The 21,530-nt window shown below is 39.7% G+C and overlaps 1 protein-coding gene across 1 annotated transcript; it reads right to left on the bottom strand.

Annotated features, from left to right (window-relative positions):
• Window positions 1-2,969: 2,969 nt before the first annotated feature.
• Window positions 2,970-12,338, bottom strand: RAB33B (RAB33B, member RAS oncogene family). Its single transcript, XM_067297744.1, has 2 exons — window positions 11,918-12,338; window positions 2,970-5,104 (listed from the first exon to the last, which is right to left on the bottom strand). Exons 1-2 carry the CDS (start codon window positions 12,164-12,166, stop codon window positions 4,661-4,663), a joined length of 693 nt encoding a protein of 230 aa, XP_067153845.1. The 5' UTR covers window positions 12,167-12,338; the 3' UTR covers window positions 2,970-4,660.
• Between the last annotated feature and the right edge of the window lie 9,192 nt (window positions 12,339-21,530).

Below are 21,530 nucleotides of genomic sequence, written 5' to 3'. Positions count from 1 at the left end.
GATTTTTGTTGACTTCAGATGCACATCATCTGATTTTCATATACAATCACACTGCCATTTTAAAAATAACATTACTTCAAAATGACATATGGCTCCACTTTTTATATGGGAGTCAAGATCCTATGAAAAATAGGTCACTGGCTTTGAAAGCAGGACTCTGATGAAAAAGACTGTTAGAGGTATGTACACCAATGGAACTGAAAATATTCACCAAAAGTGGGCAAGGAACATGACTTCCAATGAAGCTGTAAAAGCAGCAAGTAAATAAATGACCAGTCAGTGAACATTTGAGTGCAAGGTTACTATTAAAAAGTGACAATTGTCACCACTAATTCATACAGTAATGGATGAAACAGGTAACAGTCTATGACCAGCTTCCAAATGTGGTAGCTGCCAGCCAAATGCATGATCACCTGTTATGGGAGACAAACACAAAACCAGCGAGTAACAGAAACTTTTGGTTCAAGGCTAATGAAAACCATAGAGAAGTGTTATACTTACTAGTTTTGTCTTTACATGTGAGGGAAAACAGTTACTAATGTTTCTTCTGATGTACAAGCTTGCCGATTCCGTATGGTAAAACCTCTTTAAGTCACAGTCCAAGTGTGATTAGGAGGCAAGGCTGCCCACATGCTAATTCTTGTATGGACGCCTAAATTACTCCCTTTGATCAAAATCAGAGCTAAATAACTAATTCTTAGAGCATGAAGCCAATATTTGGAGATGAAACAAGGTTAATGTGAAGGATGTTAGTTTCATGGGGGCTCCTCATCTTTTCTCACCAAGTGTGGAAAGTTGTCTTTTTAAACTATTGGTTTATAAAGCTGGAAAAATGACAAGGGTGGAGCTACATAACTTTAAAATTCTTTGATGACAGCCTACTTCAGACCCTTTATTGACATAGTTTTTGTTTGTTTGTTTAAAAAAAAAACCCTGTTTGTTAAAAAAACCCTGCACACTTATCTTGATATTTCTTAGCTATAGCACCATGCAGAAGTTGAAGATGATGGGAAAACCCTAACACAGACAGAATAAGTATATGCATGTATACTAATATACATTTTGAGTTTGCATGTCAGCTTCTTGCCTTCCTAAGCAGGAAGCAGCTTCCTTCCTAAGTAATTTAATAAAATAGATTCACACTGGCCTTGCAAATAAGGCTAAGAGAGGGACTGACAACTGCACCACACTGTTGGTAGTCTATGAAGGCCTTCATTCGTCATCCCAGAGTCCAAAAACATAAGGCATATGCATTCACTAAATACATTTATTTTTAATCATTCAGTAGAATTAGAAGTCTGTGTAACTAGTGATGACTGCAAATCATCTTTAAAAATGCAAAACATCTCTGAAAAATGTTTAGCCTTTTTTTTTTTTAAATACACTATTACGTGTGGAATTAGAAGAACATAATAGTACACTCGTGAAATAGTATACGACAACACAAACAATTTCAGCATTCCTTTCAAGAGAAAAGGCTATGACATTTACCAGAAAAACAGCTTAACATAAGCCGGAACCAATTTGTTGCTGGGGTGGGGTGTATGCAAACTGTAAGACTATCTTTTGAGATGACTAAGATTTCACAGGTGTATGTGAAGTTAAGAGCTTTTCTGGACATGGGGCAAGACTAGGAGAAGAGTAATGGAGAAGACTTCTCTGAAATATGCTCTGAAACATCAGGTGAGTGTTTCAGATGCTCCAAAATAACTAAGATGATACATCGCAAAAAAGCACTGAGAGTAATCCAAGGATTGTGAGAGTCTTTCACAAAACTGCTGCCTAGGCAAACAAAAACTACAGGCTGTTTTTTTCTTCCTTGTTTACTGTAATTTATTATGGATTTTACCAAGAAATGATGTCATAATTTCTAGTATAATACTGAAAACAAGTGACAGTAATTTGTGGCAAAGCCAGTTTATTAGGTTTCTGGGATTGTATCCTTCCCCCACCCCCCCCCAACCCCACATACAAAATAGCCCAACTTTACAATTTGGTAAGGTGAAAATACATATACAAAGTATTCAGTACTTTTGACATCAATTTTGTGGGTAGAACATTACTACTGAGAGCCAGGAAGCATATCAGATTCTGGATTAATGACCACGTTATGGTTATGGGAGAACCATCAAAACATGCTTTGTGTTGAAGACAAGATTACATTTCCAAACAGTTTTAATGACACAAGGGCCCTTATTTACAGGTTGTGAATAATTCAAATAAAACTTAATAGATTTACAGATGTTTGATGTCAAATTTAACATTAATATCGTGTCTACATAATTTCCTTACCTTAACCCCCAACCTGACTGACTGACTTTGGAATTCTTCATTCTGTTTTCTTATTTTAAAAAATAATAAAAAAAGGATTAGAAAGTTTGCTGAAATATTTAATACTATACAAATACTTAAGATGGATCCTTTTGAAAAAAAGGATTAAGGACACGAGTGAAAAATAAATTGTCCAAGAGGACTGTAAACCATATTTATTTGTAATACTATACAAATAAATTGAAGATCAATTCTTTTCTAAAAGAAAAAAAAATCATTAAGGACACTAGTGTTAAAGAGCTGATTGTTCGTGAAAGGACTGTAAACCAAATTTTAGTCATTTAATGTTCAGAGTGGATGAAAAAGTTCCCTTTTACAATGTTGCATAAACAAAATTACTGTTGCAGTTATAGCAGCTTTATACAGAAAAAATGTTTAGCATTTTTTGTTCAGAAATTTTTAAATATCCTAATTATATTAGGCCAAACTGAACACTTTCTAAATCTAGAGAAAAGTCAATGCATTTTTCCTTTTATCAATATAACTTGCAATACAATTATGTTGTACTAATTTTAATAGTTTAAATAATAGTAGTTATCTTGTTTCAATAATTTAATTATTTCTAATGTAATCACTAGGATGGCAGCTTCTATATGTGCCCTTACATTTATCTTCCAGTCAGCATCACACACTACACATTATAAATCAAAAATCCTCATTTTTATTTCAATTCCTTTGAAGATTAAGTCACAAAACATTGTTTCATCATGGCATATGAATGAAGCCATAGATTAAATTCTATGGCTTACACTTCCTTTTGTTTTATATAATCTTGTGCAACCTAGCATCATTTTCATTACAGAAGTTGACCTTCAAACAACAGAACTGAAGTAAAATAGTTACAGTTAAGAGAATCCAGAGGAAGATGGTTCTAAAAAAGCAGTTTCTCTCTTCTGATTAAAAACAGAAAACAAAGCCAAACAAAAAAACTCGTATTAGTAATGCCAGGATGCCCAACTTAAATCCATAATATCATAGAAGCAGGTTTTAGCCCAAAATCTTTAACAGATGATCTGGCTGTGCAGATTTTCTCCATATTTCAGAATTGACTTGATTTTATATTCAGAAGTGTTTTAAAGAATTCCCATATTCCCTATTCTTTAAGTAGAAGGTACTGTTTTACTATTATGCAAGCAAACTGACCTTCAATTACGGAAGTCTGTAGTCAAGCTCCTTTGCACGGAACAGAAGCCTTCAAATCAGTTGTTCTGGCACAGAACAATACAGACCATATTAATATACGGTGGCCTTCACATTTTCCATGACTAAGGCACAACTTTGTATGTCACAAAGGGCATCAGAAGTAACATTTTCTCCTAAGCATTCCCATCCCTAAAACGTAATCAAATTGATTTGTAAAAAGCTGTGTTTTTCAAGATATTTGAAAACATTCATCATGACTAACATCCTCTGAAAGCCTTACCTTTGAAAACCAGAATGCTTTTGCCAACTTCACTCAAATTTTAATTCATTCAAGTATTTTTAACTTATGCTCAGATGCTTAGCTCAAATACAGCATCTTTACAACTAAGACCTCATTGAACATGGAAGTTTTAGTTAGGTCAGAAAAACTGTGGATAGTTATAATCCCAAATTTTCCCAAATCCTATGCTACAATAATTTCCATAAGAAGGAATGCATAGTTTAGTCTTACATGCTAATTGTGAAGAATTAATGAAGTTGTAAGTATCAAATAGTTATCCAGAGGTAGGGACAAGTTTTTCAACTCTCTTATCATTACCATGAAGAAACAGACAAAGTTTACAGTGGAAGACAGGGCATTAAAGCCTGCAGTATGCGCTTATACTGACAGCCTAATCTTTATCTGACAGCCCTGTTGTTGTTGTTGTTTTAATAAAAAGGTACTTGCTTAGAAATTTGCTAGCACTCATCAAATATTTCTTCAGACATCAAAAATCACCCTAATCAGTGACTCAAAAAACAAGTTACCTGTCTGTTTCAGAATACTTTTCCTCCAACATTATTCCAATGAAGTACCAACCGAAAACATTAGTAAACAGGCTTACTATTTATAACCTTACCACAAGTGACAAAAATGATCTCAAGCAGCAAGAGCTCAAGTAGAATTGCTTTGTCAAAACTTCACTTGAAAGTTTACTTTCCTGTATATCTATAGTGAAAAATCAGTAATTCAAAAAGTACATTACAAAGTGCAAGAAAATGAGATGGGCACATCTACACCAGAAAAAACACATTAAAGTGCCAAAGAGATTTGCTATAATTGCTACCAAAACCTGGAACTTTGCCAAGATCACAACTTTGAAGCATATGTAAACAGACAAGGTGATAGCTGAATAAATAGCACGATTTAACACCAGCAGGTCATGGCAGGTTTTGGTTCAGGCTTTACATGTATTTCATCGCGATCTGGGGGTTGACTAAGCATTAATGGCTTGTGACTTTTAAGCTTGTGAGCCAGTGTCATAAATATGGCCTCCACATGGTCATTGTCATTCGGGTTTTTGGCAGAGGTTTCAAACAGCGGCATACTGTGAGTATCAGCAAACTTCTGGGCCAAGTCCGTAGGTACCTGAATAGCACTTCTCAGATCACATTTATTTCCAACAAGAATCCGTGGTATATCATTGGCAAGAAGGTGCTGTTTGCATTCTTCTATCCACGATGGCAGACTGTGAAAGCTGGCAATGTTTGTCATATCATACACAAACACAACGGCATGTACATTCCTGTAATAATGCTGCACCATACTCTTTCTGAAGCGCTCCTGGCCTGCTGTATCCCATAGCTGAATCTGAAAGGGGAAAGAAAACAAGAGAAAAAAGCAGAACTGCTTTTTTATTCATGCTGGAAAATTATGTAAGTCAGTCAACTGTAGCTAGGAACATCACAGTTGCACAAATTCACTCCTCTGAAATAATCATACTGAAAAGTTTGTGCTGAAGAAAACTGGGGCTCTCCCATAAACAATTTCAGAAAGTTTTGCTTTCTGAGCCATCTGCTTACAATTGAAGCTATGAAGAAATTATGATGCGGCTTAATCACTAATACAAATTTCTGAAAGTTTACTGGAGTAGGTAATTTGTAAGATTTTACATAAACAAATATTGAAATCTGGCCAATACAGTTTTTATTTGAGGAAACAGCAACATACATTTCTCAGCACAACTCTCAGCTGACATGAATTTCTGTTGCCACAAATAACACCATCTTCCTCAAAGTTTTGTTCTTAGCATCCAGTTAACTGCCAATTGTGGTAGACTCCATAAGGGTAAGAAGAAATCAAAACATGCATGAACAAAAAACGTAACAAAAAAGCACAAAAATCTGTATCTGCAGTATGCCTATTGGAATCAAACTCTCCTTTCTATGAACCTCTATCTTAAACTTATTTAACGATTAAGCTAGGACAATACTGTGGTTTGTAGTATGCAAGTATGAGCAGCCATAAAAGAAATAAAAACAGCATAAACTTTATGTTAGTTTAAGATGATACTGATCTTTCCAGGTATACATCATTCTATCCTAAATAAACTGAAATGTCAATATTTTTTCTAAGCCTATGTAGTCAATGACAAGCCTATATAGTAAACAGACAAAAATCACTCAGTCTGTAAAACTTTCAAATATCTCAGGTCCAGATAAAACTACCTTGAAGCACCAGCAGATGTAAAGACCAGAGTACTAACAAAGATGTTAAATGTATCAATCACTCTGACAGAGTGAGAGCTTGAAGTTCTCAGATGTGTAGGATACGCTGTAAAATCATGCAATTATTGAACATGGTAATATTTAAGAAATCAGCTTTTCAGGAAACATGTGACTGCAACATTCAGCAGTCAGAGCCAATTCACCCACAATGCCAGATTAACTGTATATGCTAACAAATAAATGAGCACATGGTTATACCATATACACCTTAGCATGTTAACACTGAAAGTTAACACTTGATTTCTTAGGTCAAGGCTGAATCCTAACTTTCTCTCTGTTCTGAACAGTTGATTCCTGACCATTGAAGCAGTTTGATTAATACTTTGGCTTTTAACTTTTGAGCAGGAACTCTTAGAAAGAAATATTTCCTCCCTAGGAGAGAGAGGAGAGAGTTGTTCTTCAGACACGGAATTAAAGAAGCATTAAATGTTCTGTAAATCATGAAGGTAAACTGAAAATCCAATCTATTCCACAATCTATTCTACACCTAGTATTTTCCCTTGACAAAGACTATTCTCCCATGACCACAGTTCTGCAGTCGTTTGATCCAAATGTTTCAGTAAATCTGATTTCTAAATTACAAGTGTCTTGATTAAGTTATCTTGTTTAGCATTTTACCAGTGACTTTGAGATAAAAAAAGAAACATGTGCAAGGGAAATTTGCTGACGGCAAGAAGCTAGGATGCATCACTGACAGAGAGAAGGATTAGAATATCATCTAATAGCTGGAATAGTAGAAAGAGAACAAAATTTAATAGGACCAGATGCAAGGCATTGAGAACTGCTATTAATAAAAAAGACTTTTCCTGTAAGTGGGGGACTCATCAGTTGGAAATAACTGAAGTGGATGACAATCCAGATACACAAATAAAATCACAGGATGTTATGAATCACCAGTATGATATGGCCAAGGGAAAAAGTAAGTGATGTTTCAGGATGGTGCGACTTTTTCTTCAATATTATGTTCAACTTTGGTCATCCATACCCAAGAAAAATTCAAATTTTAACAGGTGGAATTGACATTTACTGGTTTGACCAAGGGAACAGAGAATTTACATGAGAACATTAGAACAGCTTGGATTATGTAGTCTAGTCCAGTTATTTGCAAATTCTGCTCTACAGGCACATAAAGATCCAGGTATTGCTCTAAGGAGGTCATTAAAATTACTAAGAAAAACAAGATTATTGCCAATAATCTTAAAAATTTTAAAAGTCATCAATAGTCCTAAAAATTTCCTGCAGAGCAGTGTACTCTTCTATTGAACACTTAGGGAAATGAGACAAGAGAGAGCACAAGTTGAAAAAGTGGAAAAATTAGTGTAGCAAAACAGATGAGGAGGAAACAGAATTCTTATCTCTATATATAGAGCTATTTAAGCTAAAGGATAATGTTGCTGCTGCAGAAAGAGATGTATCAGTTAGCTACAACAAATGTACATGAGAAATTAAAAAAAGGTTCCTAATCATTAAATTGGTGAAGTTATGGAACTGCCTTCCAATTGAAATAAAGGAAAAAACTGGCTTTTCATAGAGCTTTGTCACTTAACACAAGAATTATCTGGTAGCACGAGCACCATATCATATAACTGGAAAATTGCTAGGGTTTGTTTGAAGAAAGCTGTAGTCAATTGCAATGTATCTCATTTTAGAGTAAATACCTGCTTTTTGCCAATTGTATTGTACTCTAAGCACAATTGACTGCAGCTCCATGGTTTGTAAAGGGAGCCTAGATACCTAGACTAAATATAGACACTTAAGTTTGGGTAAGATTCATTCACCTACCCAGACAAGAGACACTTTTAGTTCTACGCGCTTATAAAACACCACAGTCAAGAGGCTTCTGCAGGATTTTCATTAATTTGGAATATAACAAATTAAAGGGAGAATAAAGACGCACAGACAGGTAACCTTTATGCTCAGTCAACATACAGCTAAGGAGTATATAATCATGCAAAATGTTATATCAAATCTAATTTAAAGAGGGAGTTCATTTTCATAGGCAGCTGTAGAATCTGAGCATACACTTCTCTCCCCACCTCACTCAGAGAGAACAGAAATCAGCAAGGGTTCGGTCAAGGAGAGCTCCACAAGGTTACTGCCAAGCTTGGTTAGAAATGAGGAAATTAAATTAAAGCTTTACATAGCTTCCAAGTTAAGCTTAAACTATAGTTTCACCTAAATTTTATTTACATGTGGCTTTCAAACTAGGACATATTATCTCAAATAAAAAATTTTAATATTACTGGCGTGAAATAATAAATGCATGGAGAGAGAAATCTTTCTCCAGCATTGAAAGTTTCATACTTTGGAAGTTTCTTTTTTCCTGTTACCAGGTGAACTTCAGCACACCGTTCCATTTCTGGCCAAGAAACATACCTGGCAAGATTATTTGCCCGACTGAAAACAAATACTGACGATGATCGCTTTGATAGATGTGCATTGATGAATTCACTTTAACATCACTGTTTCCCTATTATTCAAACACCATCCATCACAGTAGCACATTTTTATTTCAAATGTGATCTAGATAATGGCCCTTTAAAATGTGCATTTTAAAAGCCTGGTTTAACAGCACATTCAACTAATAAAACTGAGGACAGAATCACTCATCACATTTCCTAGGAGTGACAAACAGCATTTAAATATATCAACTATCGTCTCCCACCTTCTGATTCCTTCTTGTGTATCTAGAAAGGCTGTTTTCTAAATAAGGACTGCCTCAGCATGCATGGTTTATAACATGCTGCTAAAAACATAACTGGCCTTTAATAAAGTTAAATTGGTAAAACATGCTTCCTTTTATTAGATGCAAAGAAAATATGAACTTGAAGAGCTCAAAAGTGCAGAATATGCCATGAGGACTTTCTCCTTTGTATTTCACTTGCAGCCTTTGCTCTTTTAATGCAGGTCACAAAGGAGTGACATCATTGTTTTCTTCAATTTTACATCAATTTAGGAAGACCAAAAGTTAGAATGTAAAAAATTCATGTGTTGACAATTTTAATCTATTCATTACATCTAATCACTAGTGTTTCAGATGAATCAGTTAGGCTACTGTACAAAAGAATACACTTGTCCCTATGTCTTAGAATTATAAAAATTCTTGTGTGGGAGACTCCTGTTGAGAAGAATTGTGTCTGTGTTAATGCCAATGACACAGCGTTTTTCCAGCTGCAAGGGAAATGCTCTGTACTGGAGCAGCACAAGAATGACCATCCAGCTGGCTGGGGGAAGGGACAAGAGAGAATGAGAAGACACTAATTAAGGCTTTCCTTCAAAGCAATACGGAAAATTCTACTTAGCAGGCCCTTCAGGGCACAGCAAGAACAGCAGAAGATGAATAGTTCAGTTCATGACAGCTTCTCTCTTTCCTGGTTCAACAGGCATTGCTGGAGAGATGCTACAAACAAGGTAAAGATGAGTGAGAGGAAGTGACAAAAAAAAAAAAAAAAAAAAAAGAGGTTGGTACATAGTGTGATGGCATGTAGCATCCCCTTAACAGCTAGAGCCTTGGCTATAATGTTAAGAAACTTTATTTCCTTTTAAAGTTGAAATAGAACTTCTTTGAAAAGAAGGTGTCTGAAGAGAGTCTTCTTCAGTTCTCCACCCTTCTCACCAAAACCAGGATATTCAACAGGCAACATTCTCAACAACACAGCAAAAATCACCTACCACAGCATATATAACATAATGGCACCTATGTGAAGCATCTCAGAACTGTGGACCAGGCTAGATTCTTCTTCACTTTTTTCAGCAAAGGGCAGGCATAATGCAGAGGCAGTGAAAAAGCCAGTCAATAAGATGGTGCTGACAAGCAGATGTCCCTCATGAGGTTCTCTCTTCAGTTATTTATAGCAACAGACTTGAGAGTACAGAATCTCAGCTATCAGCCAAAGTGCTATTAGTTTTAGAAAGGGAATGAATAACAGAAAGACTCTTACTAGTTTTCCTTTTTAGTTATAAAGAAGGATATGGGTTGAAAAAAATCCAAAAGTAAGGCAAAAAGACTTTGAAGTCTTCCACAATTTCTTTAATCAGTAAATGAGCAAGGACAGACTACAGCTTTCAGCTCTATGACTGTCAGCTGTAATTCCAAAGCTTGGTGATAACGTATTCAAAAGTACAATTCCAAGACTAATATTTTCCCTTTTTTAAGCACCTGTTAAAACTCAGTTCCTAGAAACCAACTGGAACATGTAAGTAGAAAGGGAAAAGTTTGAGTTTTTAAACCACATTATTGCTTCTAAATAAACTGCATTTGTAAGCAACTAGTGGTTTAATCAGCAAATGAATATTAGGATCATTGCTAGTGTTCACATATCTACCAGGCTAACTAGGCATATTTCATGTATTTTTTAAATTTGCTTTACAGTGTCTTTAAGTTTGCCTTTAAAGGCAAAATCACATTTTTCCTCACATCTAATTTTCCACTGAATTTAGTTTTCTTAGAATAAGCTTCACCTAAACCTATAACCATAATTGAAAAAAAAAAAAAAAGGTCAAACGTGGATTAGGAATCCAATTTGCTACTGTCCAGTTCTGCACCACCTTACTCTAACATGCAGCTGTCTAAATAGGAAGAAAAAAAAAGCTGCAAAACATTAGTATCATAGACACAACAGCTCATTCCTGAACACTGTTCTATTTCTTAATGGGATGCAATTTGTTACTTTCACTATTTCCACCCTAAATTTCAGCATAAAAAATTCTGAATTTTGAAACTGATTCTATCCCGTATATAAATTTGGTCTTTTTCTTCTATCTTCACTTTCTTGAAGTGGCCTTTAATTTTTTGTGTGTGACATATGCAGTTTCCCTTAAAAAATATTTCAGACAATCACTATAGTAACTCTTTTTAACATCATAAGATCAAAATGCCTCAGAACAGTGTCATCTGCATAACTTCATCGACTTGAAAGTTAGGCCAATGAAGCGTGATTCCTAACAAACACAGAAGCAGAATTTCTGGGACCCAGCAAGCTGCTGATGCCAGACACAGCAAACACTAAAATACCAGCAAGTAAGAGATGTACCTAAAAGTCCAAGAGCTGCAGCTGAAGAGCAGCTATTGACTAACACCTGCCAAAGGCTGAGCAAAGGTTTTGCCTAATAGTAGAAAACTTTCATCATTGCAAACACCTCCATAGTATTTCCAACTCCAATATAGGCAAGGCAAAATAGTTTTAAACAAAGTTGTAGAGTACCCAAAGCCAAAACAGAGTCTACCGGCTAAGTGACACAACTGCAATGAACTTCTAGGATACGAAGATGTGCCATATGGGTCTACAAACCCTAATATGCAGCACTACACCTGTGAGCGACAAGGCAGCGATGAACACTAGGATGTTCAATCCACATGCCAAAGGCATACAGGCCATCAGCTGCCTGCAGCACTGTGCAGAGCAAAGCTGTCCAGGGGCTGACAGGGACTGACAGAGGCTGACAGCCCCAACCTGCAATCTGGCAGCACCCGGACCTCTCCCTCCCGGGGCTTTTCACGGTTTTCCCGCCGCTGTCTACAGTGATGCTAGAGCCCAGAGGCAGGGTTCTCCCGCCCGCTTTTGCCCCCAGCACAGCAGCTAAGCAGGGGCGCGGCGGGGGGGGGGGGGGTGGTGCACCTTCCCCCAGCACCTTCCCCGGGGAGGGAGGGGGGCGGCCCCCGCGGCCCGGCCCAGCTAGCAGCGGCACCGCATCTCCCCGGGGCATGGCGGCCCGCAGCATGGACAGAGCCCAGCACTAGGCCGCGGCGGGCAGAGCTCGCCGGGAGCCGACGAAGTCGGTCTTGCCTGCGGTGCGCAGCGCCGAGCACGGGGGAGGGGGGTGCACAGAAGCCTCCCCCATCCTCCCGCGGAGCTAACGGCGGGCGGAGGGGCCGGGCCCGGCGCGCCGCCGGTACCTTGATGCGCTCGCCGTCGATGGTGACGGCGCGCTCGCGGAAGTCCACGCCGATGGTGGCCTCGGTGCGCTGCGGGAAGCGGCCGGCGCAGAAGCGGTAGGTGAGGCACGTCTTGCCCACGTTAGAGTCCCCGATAACGATGATCTTGAAGATGCGGGAGCGCGCGGGGGGCAGCCCGCCGGGGATGGCGCCGCTGCCCGTGAAGCTCAGCTCCAGCGAGGACTCCAGGTCGGCCGCCGCTGCCATCATCGCGCCCTTCCGCCCGCCCGCCCTCTCCGGGGGCCCGGGCGGACGAGCTCGGGGACGCTACCGCCGTCCTCCCTTCCGCGCCCCAGGCGCGCGCGCCCAGAGCCGTTAACCGCCGCCCCGCGGAGAAACGGCTGCCCGCAGCGCGCGCGCACGCGCCCACCCCTCTGCCGGCCGCCGCCAACGGCCGCTGGTAGCGCCGCGCCGCGCCGCGCCACGTCACGGCGGCTCGGCCCGCTCACTCCCATTGGCCGCGAGTGACAGCGGCCCGGCCGGCGACGTCTCGCGGCTCGTGGCGGCGAGCCGCGGAGTATCGCGAGAGCGCGGCGCCGCCGCCCGCAGCCGCGGGACCAGCCGGGGCGGCTCCGGCCGCCGCGGCCGCTTAGCCGCGCCCACCTGACGCCTGCCGCTGGGCCAATCGCAGGGCGTGGTGCTGCACGCGAAGGCCCGCCGGGCCGCGGAGTCGGGTGCCCGTTGTTGGTGGGCGACCGTTGGTGATGTGAGGCCGTTGGTGGTGTGCGGCCGCTGGGGCGGCGCGGCGAGCTGCCCGCGCTCCCTCACGGCGCGGGGCTCCGCCGGTGCGGCAGCGGGGTGCAGGGGCGGGCTGGCGGGGGGGAGAGCCGTGTACCCCGTGCTTCGGCAGCGCTCTTCCGCCTGGGAAGCGGAGCTGGCCGTCGCAGTGCCATACGGCAACGGAGTCTCGGGGAGTAAGAGCTCCCGGTGCGCTCGTGTTTGCGTTTTTATCGCGGTAACTCAGGCACTGACTGGGCTCGGAGAAGTGAGTTTTCCCAGCTCATCTAGCCCCATGTGTCATGCTTCCACTGAGGACGCTGAGAGCAGCTTATCACGAATAAACATGGACAAGGGTCCTAACCGAGTGCCAAAAATAATAAGAGGAAGGCTGAAATCATGAGGGTTTATTTTTAATCACGGGGGAAATTTTCTGTTATAATTTCATGAGTCACCTTGTGACATCAGGCACCATGCTCAGGCAATGCTGAATTTCATGCTGAAATTCCCTTAGGCGCAGGATTGCTGTGGGGCAGGCTGTCTCTACTGCTTGGTAGACATGTTGACACTGCATTTGTGTTCTGGTCAGCAAAGGAAAAGTGGATTTTGGCAAAGTCTTATGCTCTTGCTGCTCTTCAGTGTGACTGTTCTGGTGTCATCTTCGGTAATAAATGAGACAGCAGCAAGTTCATCTGTGACAGAGATACACGAGCCAAAAATGATTGACAAATCTCGCAATAGGAAGGGAAATATGGCATTGCCTCAAGAATCTGTTAATAAACTCACCAAGGGCTACAACCTAGGAGAGAGGTATGATGTAGAAATCAAGTTTAAGCTATTTCCATCAGCAAAAACTGCAACTTAAACCTCTACATTGAAAAGTAAAAGGGAAGTGCAGTAGATGAGACAGAAGAGTACTGTGGCCCTTATGGTAGCTGTCTGACCTGTAAAGTGATAGCTGAGCCAGAATTATTAAGATTTAGATCAGATACTTAATAGCCATAGGAAGTCTGACTGTTTAATCTGTTAATGCATGCCTCTGAACACTCAGAGGCACAAATCAAATAAAAAATGACTCCTTGGGTATGGTTCATATTGAGCAACTCTTGTGTGGTGGAAGGGCAGTGCTTTGAGCAGCCTGTCATTGCTCAGGTATAAGAATTATAGGCTAGATCAAAAAGCACCCACACAAAAACCCTGTGGAGTAGGAATGAAAACCGAGTTTGGAGCAGCTCTCCTTATAGCCTAGGCAGAAAAATTAAGGAGTCGATCTCAAGAGTGTGATGTAAAAACAAACCAAACTGTATCAAAACCTTGTGCTCCAAGAAAGGAGCTTAGTACAATCAGCAGAACCACTCCAGGGAGTGTTTAGACCTCCGTCCCTGTTATTCCTCTTTCCCCCTTTGGACCAACCTAATTCAAGGTTGTAGAGAGGTCCTGTCACCCAGTAGCTCTCTCCTGAAACAAGTTGTCTTCATTTATTCTGTCAAAGAACTGAAGAGGTGGTGTTTTTTTTCTGGGCTGAAAGTAAGCTAAAGGAAGATTTAAGGAAGATGAGGAGGTAGTGCCACCATTGAGTTCTTACTGTCCCTTCCACTGAAAGTGCTGCATTTTACAGCAAGAACATAAAATGTGTTTGGCTGAGGAAGGGGTGCACAAGCAAGTGTATCTCTATAGCCCATGGTAAAAGAAGAAGTAGAAACTTCCTAATTCTAGTGGGAGATACTCTGATTTGGGGTTTGGCTAACATGCAAAACGGAGAGTTGTTGGCAAGATTCGCCAACAGCTCATTTAACTGAGTTTGATCTGGGTTATGCCAACAGGGCCAAATTGTGTTATAATTAGATTTGAGCTCTTCAACAGCTCTGAACATCTTTTATTTCAACAACTGAGCCTCTTTAAATGGCAGAATCTATGCACCATCTAGTGGCCACACAAATTCTGAGTCATTACATTTTTATACTCTGTGCTATATAACAGACACCCGGCACCTTGCCTGTGACTTTACCTCTAAAGATTATCAACCACCTTTTTAGTTTATAATCTAAGTTTCTGCTTTGTTATCCATTAGACAAACAGAACTACCTACATACAATATTCCTGAGTGCAGCCTGCTGATGAAAGAATGGACTTGAATTAAATAACTTCTGTTACAGTCTGCTAATGCTCCCTATTGGAGAATGACTTGTTATAAGGGACTCCTGCTTCTGAAAATGCTTCACTGGCTTGCACTGAGCAGATTTTAAATACTGTCCCTGATGTGGATCTTTAGGCCTTCCCATGTAGTGCAGACTTCACAGACATCCACTTTTGGGCATTTAGGAGCCCTGTTCCAACAGCTTATTTTCTAAAATCTCCAGACATGCCCCTGAGTCCTTCTAACGCTGTCAGCGTTTCTGGTGAAGAGGCTCCCTTTTTCAGGACCTGTGACAGGTGGTGTGCTAACCTACCTGGAAGGAGATACTGATCAGGGTTTCCTGGTACAAGTGCTCTTTACATAAAAGAATGCACATTTCATCCAGGGGACAAAATCCTGAATTGCAGTTAATGAAGCTTCTTATTTGCTTAAGAATTATTGGTGGTACTGAGTATTTTCCTGCTGTTCTTGTAGCAGCTTGCCTTCACTTGAGCTAGTAACTGTAATTGTGGGAGTTTTAGCTGTCCTTTTGTAACTTCCCTGTTATTCCAATCATGAGATCAGCCTCAACAGATTTGGCACTATGCAACTTCACCCATCCCATCCCTTCCTCCGTCCTGCAGTAAATCTGTACCTCCAGAGCATGAGCTTTGGAGTGAGGTGGTTCCCCATTTCAAGGGGACAGCAATTACTGCCTCTGTACTGCACAGGGTGGCCAGATGCTACCGCCCCTTCAAATTGTAGTTAGGATGAAGATGGGAAAGTCAGTCAATTTGCATGGACAGACATATGCAGACTTCATAGTCCCAAGCAGAGCTCCTAAGCTATATAGAGACTGCTTAAATATCTAAATTGCTTAAACAACCAAACTGTAGTTTGTCAAAATTTAATCTTTTCATCAGAATGTATTTACAGTGACTAAAATTTTCCCAGAAAAGTGTTCTGTGATTCAAAATGGAATTTGTAGTCATACCCAGAGAAGAAAAGTACAGAATAGTTAATGGCTAAAATACATCAGAAAATCTAAATTAAGTTTCCTATTGTGCCTGATTCATAGTAGGGATGTGAGCCACATTGCATAGAACAAAGGTACTGGTGTTTAGGGTGGACTTCCCTCAGGCTCTGTTCTTGGAACTGTTCTGTTTTGTGTATTTTATCAATTGAGCAGAAATGCCAAGATCCTATTTTGCAGAATAGCAGGCAGAACATGCACCATTTTCAAGTCTAATTGAAGCTGAAAGATATCTATTCCATAGTGATCAGTAATTATTACTGGCTATGCATTTCAGCCAAGGGATAACAGAAATTTCAGGTATCCTGGATATGCTAACACATCCATTAAAGTTAAAGGTTAAAAGTTTTCCTCTCTAGTACAGTATACTTCAATACATGTCATTTAGTCCATCTGGCAGTAGCTCAACAGGAGCAAAGCTATATTTCTATCAGTTATAGCTAGAGTAGTGTGAAACGGGAAGTTTACATATGAAGAGATTCATGTAACCAGCTGCTCTAAGTTTGTGGCCTGCTGAATTTGGGGTACGTAAAACCATGTAAAACTAATATTGTATTGTTTTGGTACGAAAATTATAAGATTGTTCAACTTGAGTGGATCAAAAATCCAGCCAGTCTGCTATCCTGTCTCCTCTGAGAAGAGGAAGTTTAAGGGAAGAATATAAGAGCAAGGGGAGAAGAGAGCCTGTTTTTTACACCCTCACAATTTTGGCTGATCAGTGGTGATGGTTTTCACAAACAGCAATTGAATCTAACCTGTTCTAATGGAAGTCTACCTTCATATAAGAACAGATATTCCTAATATACTTCATTTGTAAATTAAAAATTGATCTTGAATTTTATTTTAAAGCTGATCTTCTAACTGATTTAAAGTACTCTGCCAAAAATCAGAAAGTAGAAAATCTATTTGTGTTTAAAGCATCTTTTAAAGTTAAACCATATCACAATGTTATAGAGATCTCTTTTTTGAATTATTATTATTCTGGAGTGACTACAAAGAGCAGTTTACAAATACACTTAAAAGCTTGAAGAATTTTTAGATCAATCTATGAAGCTCTTTTACTCACACAGAAACTCTCACACAGAAACTCTCACTGTGGTTAGGTCAGGAGCACCCAGAACTAGGTCACTCTTGCTTTTTAAGTGTATATATATATTAAAAAAAAAAAAAAAAAAAAGGAAAACCAAAGGTCATATGACCCTGGGCTCCAAACAAGAGTGAAAAGTCAATAAATACTGAACATTATGAAGTACTTGATAAAAATTCCTTCTGGTTTTCTTTGTAGAGAATATTCCCAGTAGTATTTAAATTGGAGTCGCACAGATCTGAAATGACTTCTTCTCACTGCAAAAGATACTTTAGCAACAAGACACAACTTAGACCATAACAGCAATCCAGAAGTTAAAAAAAAAAAAAAGCTAAAGCCCAGGCTTTTCATTTTACAACAGTGTAAAGTGACCAAAATATCCCTAATTGATGCCTCAGCAATGCTGATCCACAGTGAAACTGAAGTTTTTTGTTTACACTGCGTTTTTCTACCTCAGAATATTTTATGCCAGTGGGTTGCCCTGAGGTACACAGCCTTTTTTAGCAGGGTAGGCCAACCTTGAGTAAAATGTGCTAGGTTACAATATTTTTCCAAAGATGAGATGTAACAATACCTTCCCAAAATTTTTAGAGATGTTTTCAATGATACAAGAAAAAAGGGCAGTTAACATCTTCCTAATCCTTCTCCCTCTTTGCCTTAAAAAATCTTTCTTTTGTAGTTTACAGTAATTGTTGTCCTAATAAATATATTACTTTCAGATTAGAATATATCTTTTCTGTCTGTAAATCTGATCCCAGGATTTTTCAGATTAAAGAGGCAAACAATTGAAGAACAGAGGTTAAACCCTGATTTAAACCATACAGGCAGAGGACCGCCATATTTTTATCCGGACTTTCCCAGACCAAACCCGTGTGGAGACAGCACATAGCATGTGCACGGTGAGCTCAATCCTTCTGGGAAGCACTGGGCTTGCTGTGCATACATTGCACACTTTGTACAGCGGATTTGGTTTTGAGACATTATGGAGCAGATACACATTAGCTGCATATTTCCAGGAAATGCTGCACATTGTGCTGTGTTATTGACCTGCGCAAGCACTAAGGAAAGGAACAAGATGGATGCAGCAGCCTGGCTGGAAGTACTGTAGGTGCAACTGCATCCCTGGAAATCCCCGCAAATGCAAGTGCTCCCGATTCTGGCAAATACAGGAATATGGTCAAAGCAACTCAGAGCTGTGCTGTTTCTTTGCAAATTCTGTATACAGAGAAGAATGATCATACAGTTCCTCAGAGGTGCTCAGAAGTGAAAAAACAGACTACAGGGCAAGAACTTCTTCAGTGGTGATAGGTTAAAAAAAAAAAGGCTAATACAGTAACTCCCATGCAGTGCAATCTCAGGAGAATATCTTGGGCTTGAGTTACTTTTGTATGAGCTATTTCAGTGTAGTACTGGAAATTTCACGACTTCTGAGGTATATATGGAGTGATAAAGTTGTTGAATAAATCATTATATTTAATCCAGAACTTACTATTTCTGGATGTTGCTTTCTGCATATCTGGAGACTAGCAAATCTAGTTGAATTTAATTATAGTAACAGAATAAATTAAAAATGCTTCTTGTTACTCAAGCATTTGAAAAAGCTTTTGTTTTTCTTCTTTTGCAAGGACAAGTACTTTTAATATAGTATTCAGATGTGTTCAGTGAATGAATGTACAAGAGCCTAAGTTCACAGATATTTTTGTTTAGCAGATGTAGAAGATTCTAAAAAGGAGGATTCTGAAAATAGTTGCAAGATATTCTGAACTTGCTCAGCATTTCAAGAATGATTATTCCTGTCTTCCCTTGAAGACATACTTTAACTTGTCAGTTACATGAAAATGTAAACTGTATTCTACATCTAAAAAATCATGCCCACTGAGTTTTAAGTTAAGGAACAAATTAGAAAAAAAGTGCAAGTCTAAGAATGTCTCCTACTGTTTGTTCTCTGAAGGGATCAAAAACTCTCCAGGTGTGTCCTTTTGATTCTGGCAGTTGAATGACAAACATATTACTCTGTCTAAAATCAAATTTTGTTTCAGCAGGTGCCTTGTGGTAACTGAGGTGTCTCAATGTGCCCCTCATGTCAAGATAATACAGTGTGGATTACCTGCTTTGGGGCTTTGATGGACACATATCCACCAGAAAGCTAAATTGAGCGACAACCTTAAAAGCCAGAAACCTGTGTTTGATTTACATCAGTGGAAGTTCTGTACAGAGTAATTGCTCACATTTGAACCGTCTTCTCCAGAAGTGGAAATTTCAAGGGCTCAATTAATTTTCAATGAGCAATTAATTTTATTGTTCAATTAATCCATATCCTTTGACAACAGCTTAAAATTTCTTTTCATATTTCTACAGATGCACTGTACCTCTGACTTCCGAACTCCCTCTGGGAGCTTTGGCCTTTAGTGCGAGGCCTTGACTCCTCCGTTTTTGCAGGGAAAAGTCCAGTGGCTTTGCAAGGAAGAGTCCTGCTATTGCAAGACTTGGCTCTCTGCAAGTCTAAAAGAAGTTCAAATTGCCATTAACGTGTTATTTAATGAGGACAGCTTTTTAGGAGATAGCATTTACCAGTGAAGTGGAAAGTTGTATGTATGTTCTCAAAGTAGACTGGAAAAGCAAGTATTGACATATCCTGTTTAAACCACAATAATGTGTGTTTCTTTGTATTGGAATAGAGTTTTAACCCAGCGTCTTTTACTGCCAGTTACTGGAATGTGACCTTCTCATTCTCTTCTATGCCCTTAAGTCTTGTCCAAAGTATAAAACTAAAAGCTTCAATGAAATGGAAAGAAACAAAAGATTTTCCATTTTTGATTTGTTTTATTTTTGTTGGATGCCTGATGAGAGATTGGGGCTTTACTGTTCAAATTAGTTTATATTTTAGATCATCTGGATATTGATAGGCCTCATCCACTGGAAATGACATCACAGCCCTTACTGAAAGAAACGTTACATGCCCTGCTATGAGAATTTGCCCAATGTGGGCAGAGAAAAACTGGACCCATAGTGCTAAAAGCAGCACCTGCTGCTTCACGAGTATTATTTTAATATCGGAGGAATCACTTGAGGATCTTCTTCCTATGAACAGGAGCAGCTGCTGGGTTGCGTCTTTAACACTTGAAACAATGTTTGGACATTTGGGTCTGTACAGAAAGGTAATGTCTTGCGACTCTTGCACGACTGTGACTGAAATAATTGGCTGTCTGGCCTATCTAGAAGTTGAGGTGATGACTGAATTGCTTCTGCGTCAGAAGATATTCACTGAAACAAGAGCTCTCAGCACATGCAAAACCTGTGCACATGCTGCCTGCGGATTCCCTGCCCTGGAGCACTGAGCGAGCATGGCTCAGCGCACCCTCCGCCTTGGTGTGCTGAATAACCCACAGGACATTGGGGAACTTACTGGGGTGTGTCTTGGCAGTAGGGGCACACTTCACCATGCAGACAGGAAAGCTGTTCTGAAGTGTTTTGATCTGGTACATGCGTTTAAAACCACAAGTCGTGTCCCTGCTTTCACACGCTGTGCTCAGAGGCTTTCCGACTGCATCAAAGAGCACTGTAGAAAGGTCCATCAAATGTCATGAAGCTTCTATATTTACCTGTGCACACCATGGCCTTCAATAAATCATTCCTGGGGAGCAGAGAACAAATAAAGCTACTTGTACTCTGCTCTGCCAACAGTTTGCCTGTGTGTGTAAGTTCCAAATTAAAGACCTTGATCTCTAGAACTGTGTTTGATGTGGGGATATATTGTGCATTTTATTTTCTGTCAACAGGTTTTTCTTAAAATGGCATGATATCAGAATATGTTTTTATTACTTCTTTCTGCAAGAATAAGCTTTTCTCCTTCTTTTCTCAACCTCTCATTTGTTATCAAAGGCATAGTCCTACTCCCATTTTAATCAAATTATTGAATAAAAAATCCCACCCACTGGCAAAACTGGGAACTGTTCCCACTCCAATCCCTTTTTTTCAATTCTTTACTGTGATTTATGGTAAAATCCTGCTTACGCTGATATCGACATCAGTTTTGTTTTTAGCAAGAATAAAAATGGATGTTCTGATTAAAATAAATGTTACTTTTATAAACAACAAACCCTTCCTCTGCCCTACTCTTCCCTCCCCCCTCCCCCTCAACCCCCCCCAAAACATTGCAACCACCATTAGTAGTTGTTTTCCAAGCAGACGCTGTAAAGACTGAACTAGTTCTGATGGCTAACCTGGCTCTTTTCCAGGAACACGGTTCCAGCTAGAGCTGTGCTGAAATATTGCTCCGGGTACATTTCATCTGACAACATTAGTCTTCAAGGTGTCAGTCACACAAATCTGCATTTTAAGAAGGCTAGATATAAAAGGACATTAGAAACCAATGCTTTAATGCATTTCTGCTAATGAAAATACTGTGATCTCCTCAGAAAAGATAATTTCTAAAGTATATTAAAAAAGCAGAAAATGAAAACAGACAGTGCCCATACATCTGATTATACTGTTAACAAGGGAAAGAGGTAAAAGCTATATTTCCCCAGCAGTGTTAATATGCTGCCTTTGCTATCAAGTTTTTAAATTTCTTGCTCTATTCAGAGTTCCCACTTTTATTTATACCACTGGTGTCAGCCTT

This window comes from Apteryx mantelli, chromosome 5 (assembly GCF_036417845.1).
Source record: "Apteryx mantelli isolate bAptMan1 chromosome 5, bAptMan1.hap1, whole genome shotgun sequence".
In the NCBI taxonomy this organism is placed as follows: Eukaryota; Metazoa; Chordata; class Aves; order Apterygiformes; family Apterygidae; genus Apteryx; species Apteryx mantelli.
The sequence above is the reverse complement of the archived record's forward strand: the minus strand, read 5'-3'. Positions and strand labels throughout refer to the sequence as shown.

Excerpts from the sequence above, each read along its gene's own strand:
- RAB33B (XM_067297744.1), bottom strand. The coding sequence starts at position 12,166 with ATGATGGCAGCGGCGGCCGACCTGGAGTCCTCGCTGGAGCTGAGCTTC. Across the intron at positions 5,105-11,917 it reads TCGACGGCGAGCGCATCAAG|ATTCAGCTATGGGATACAGC; the intron begins GTACCGGCGGCG and ends TTCCCCTTTCAG.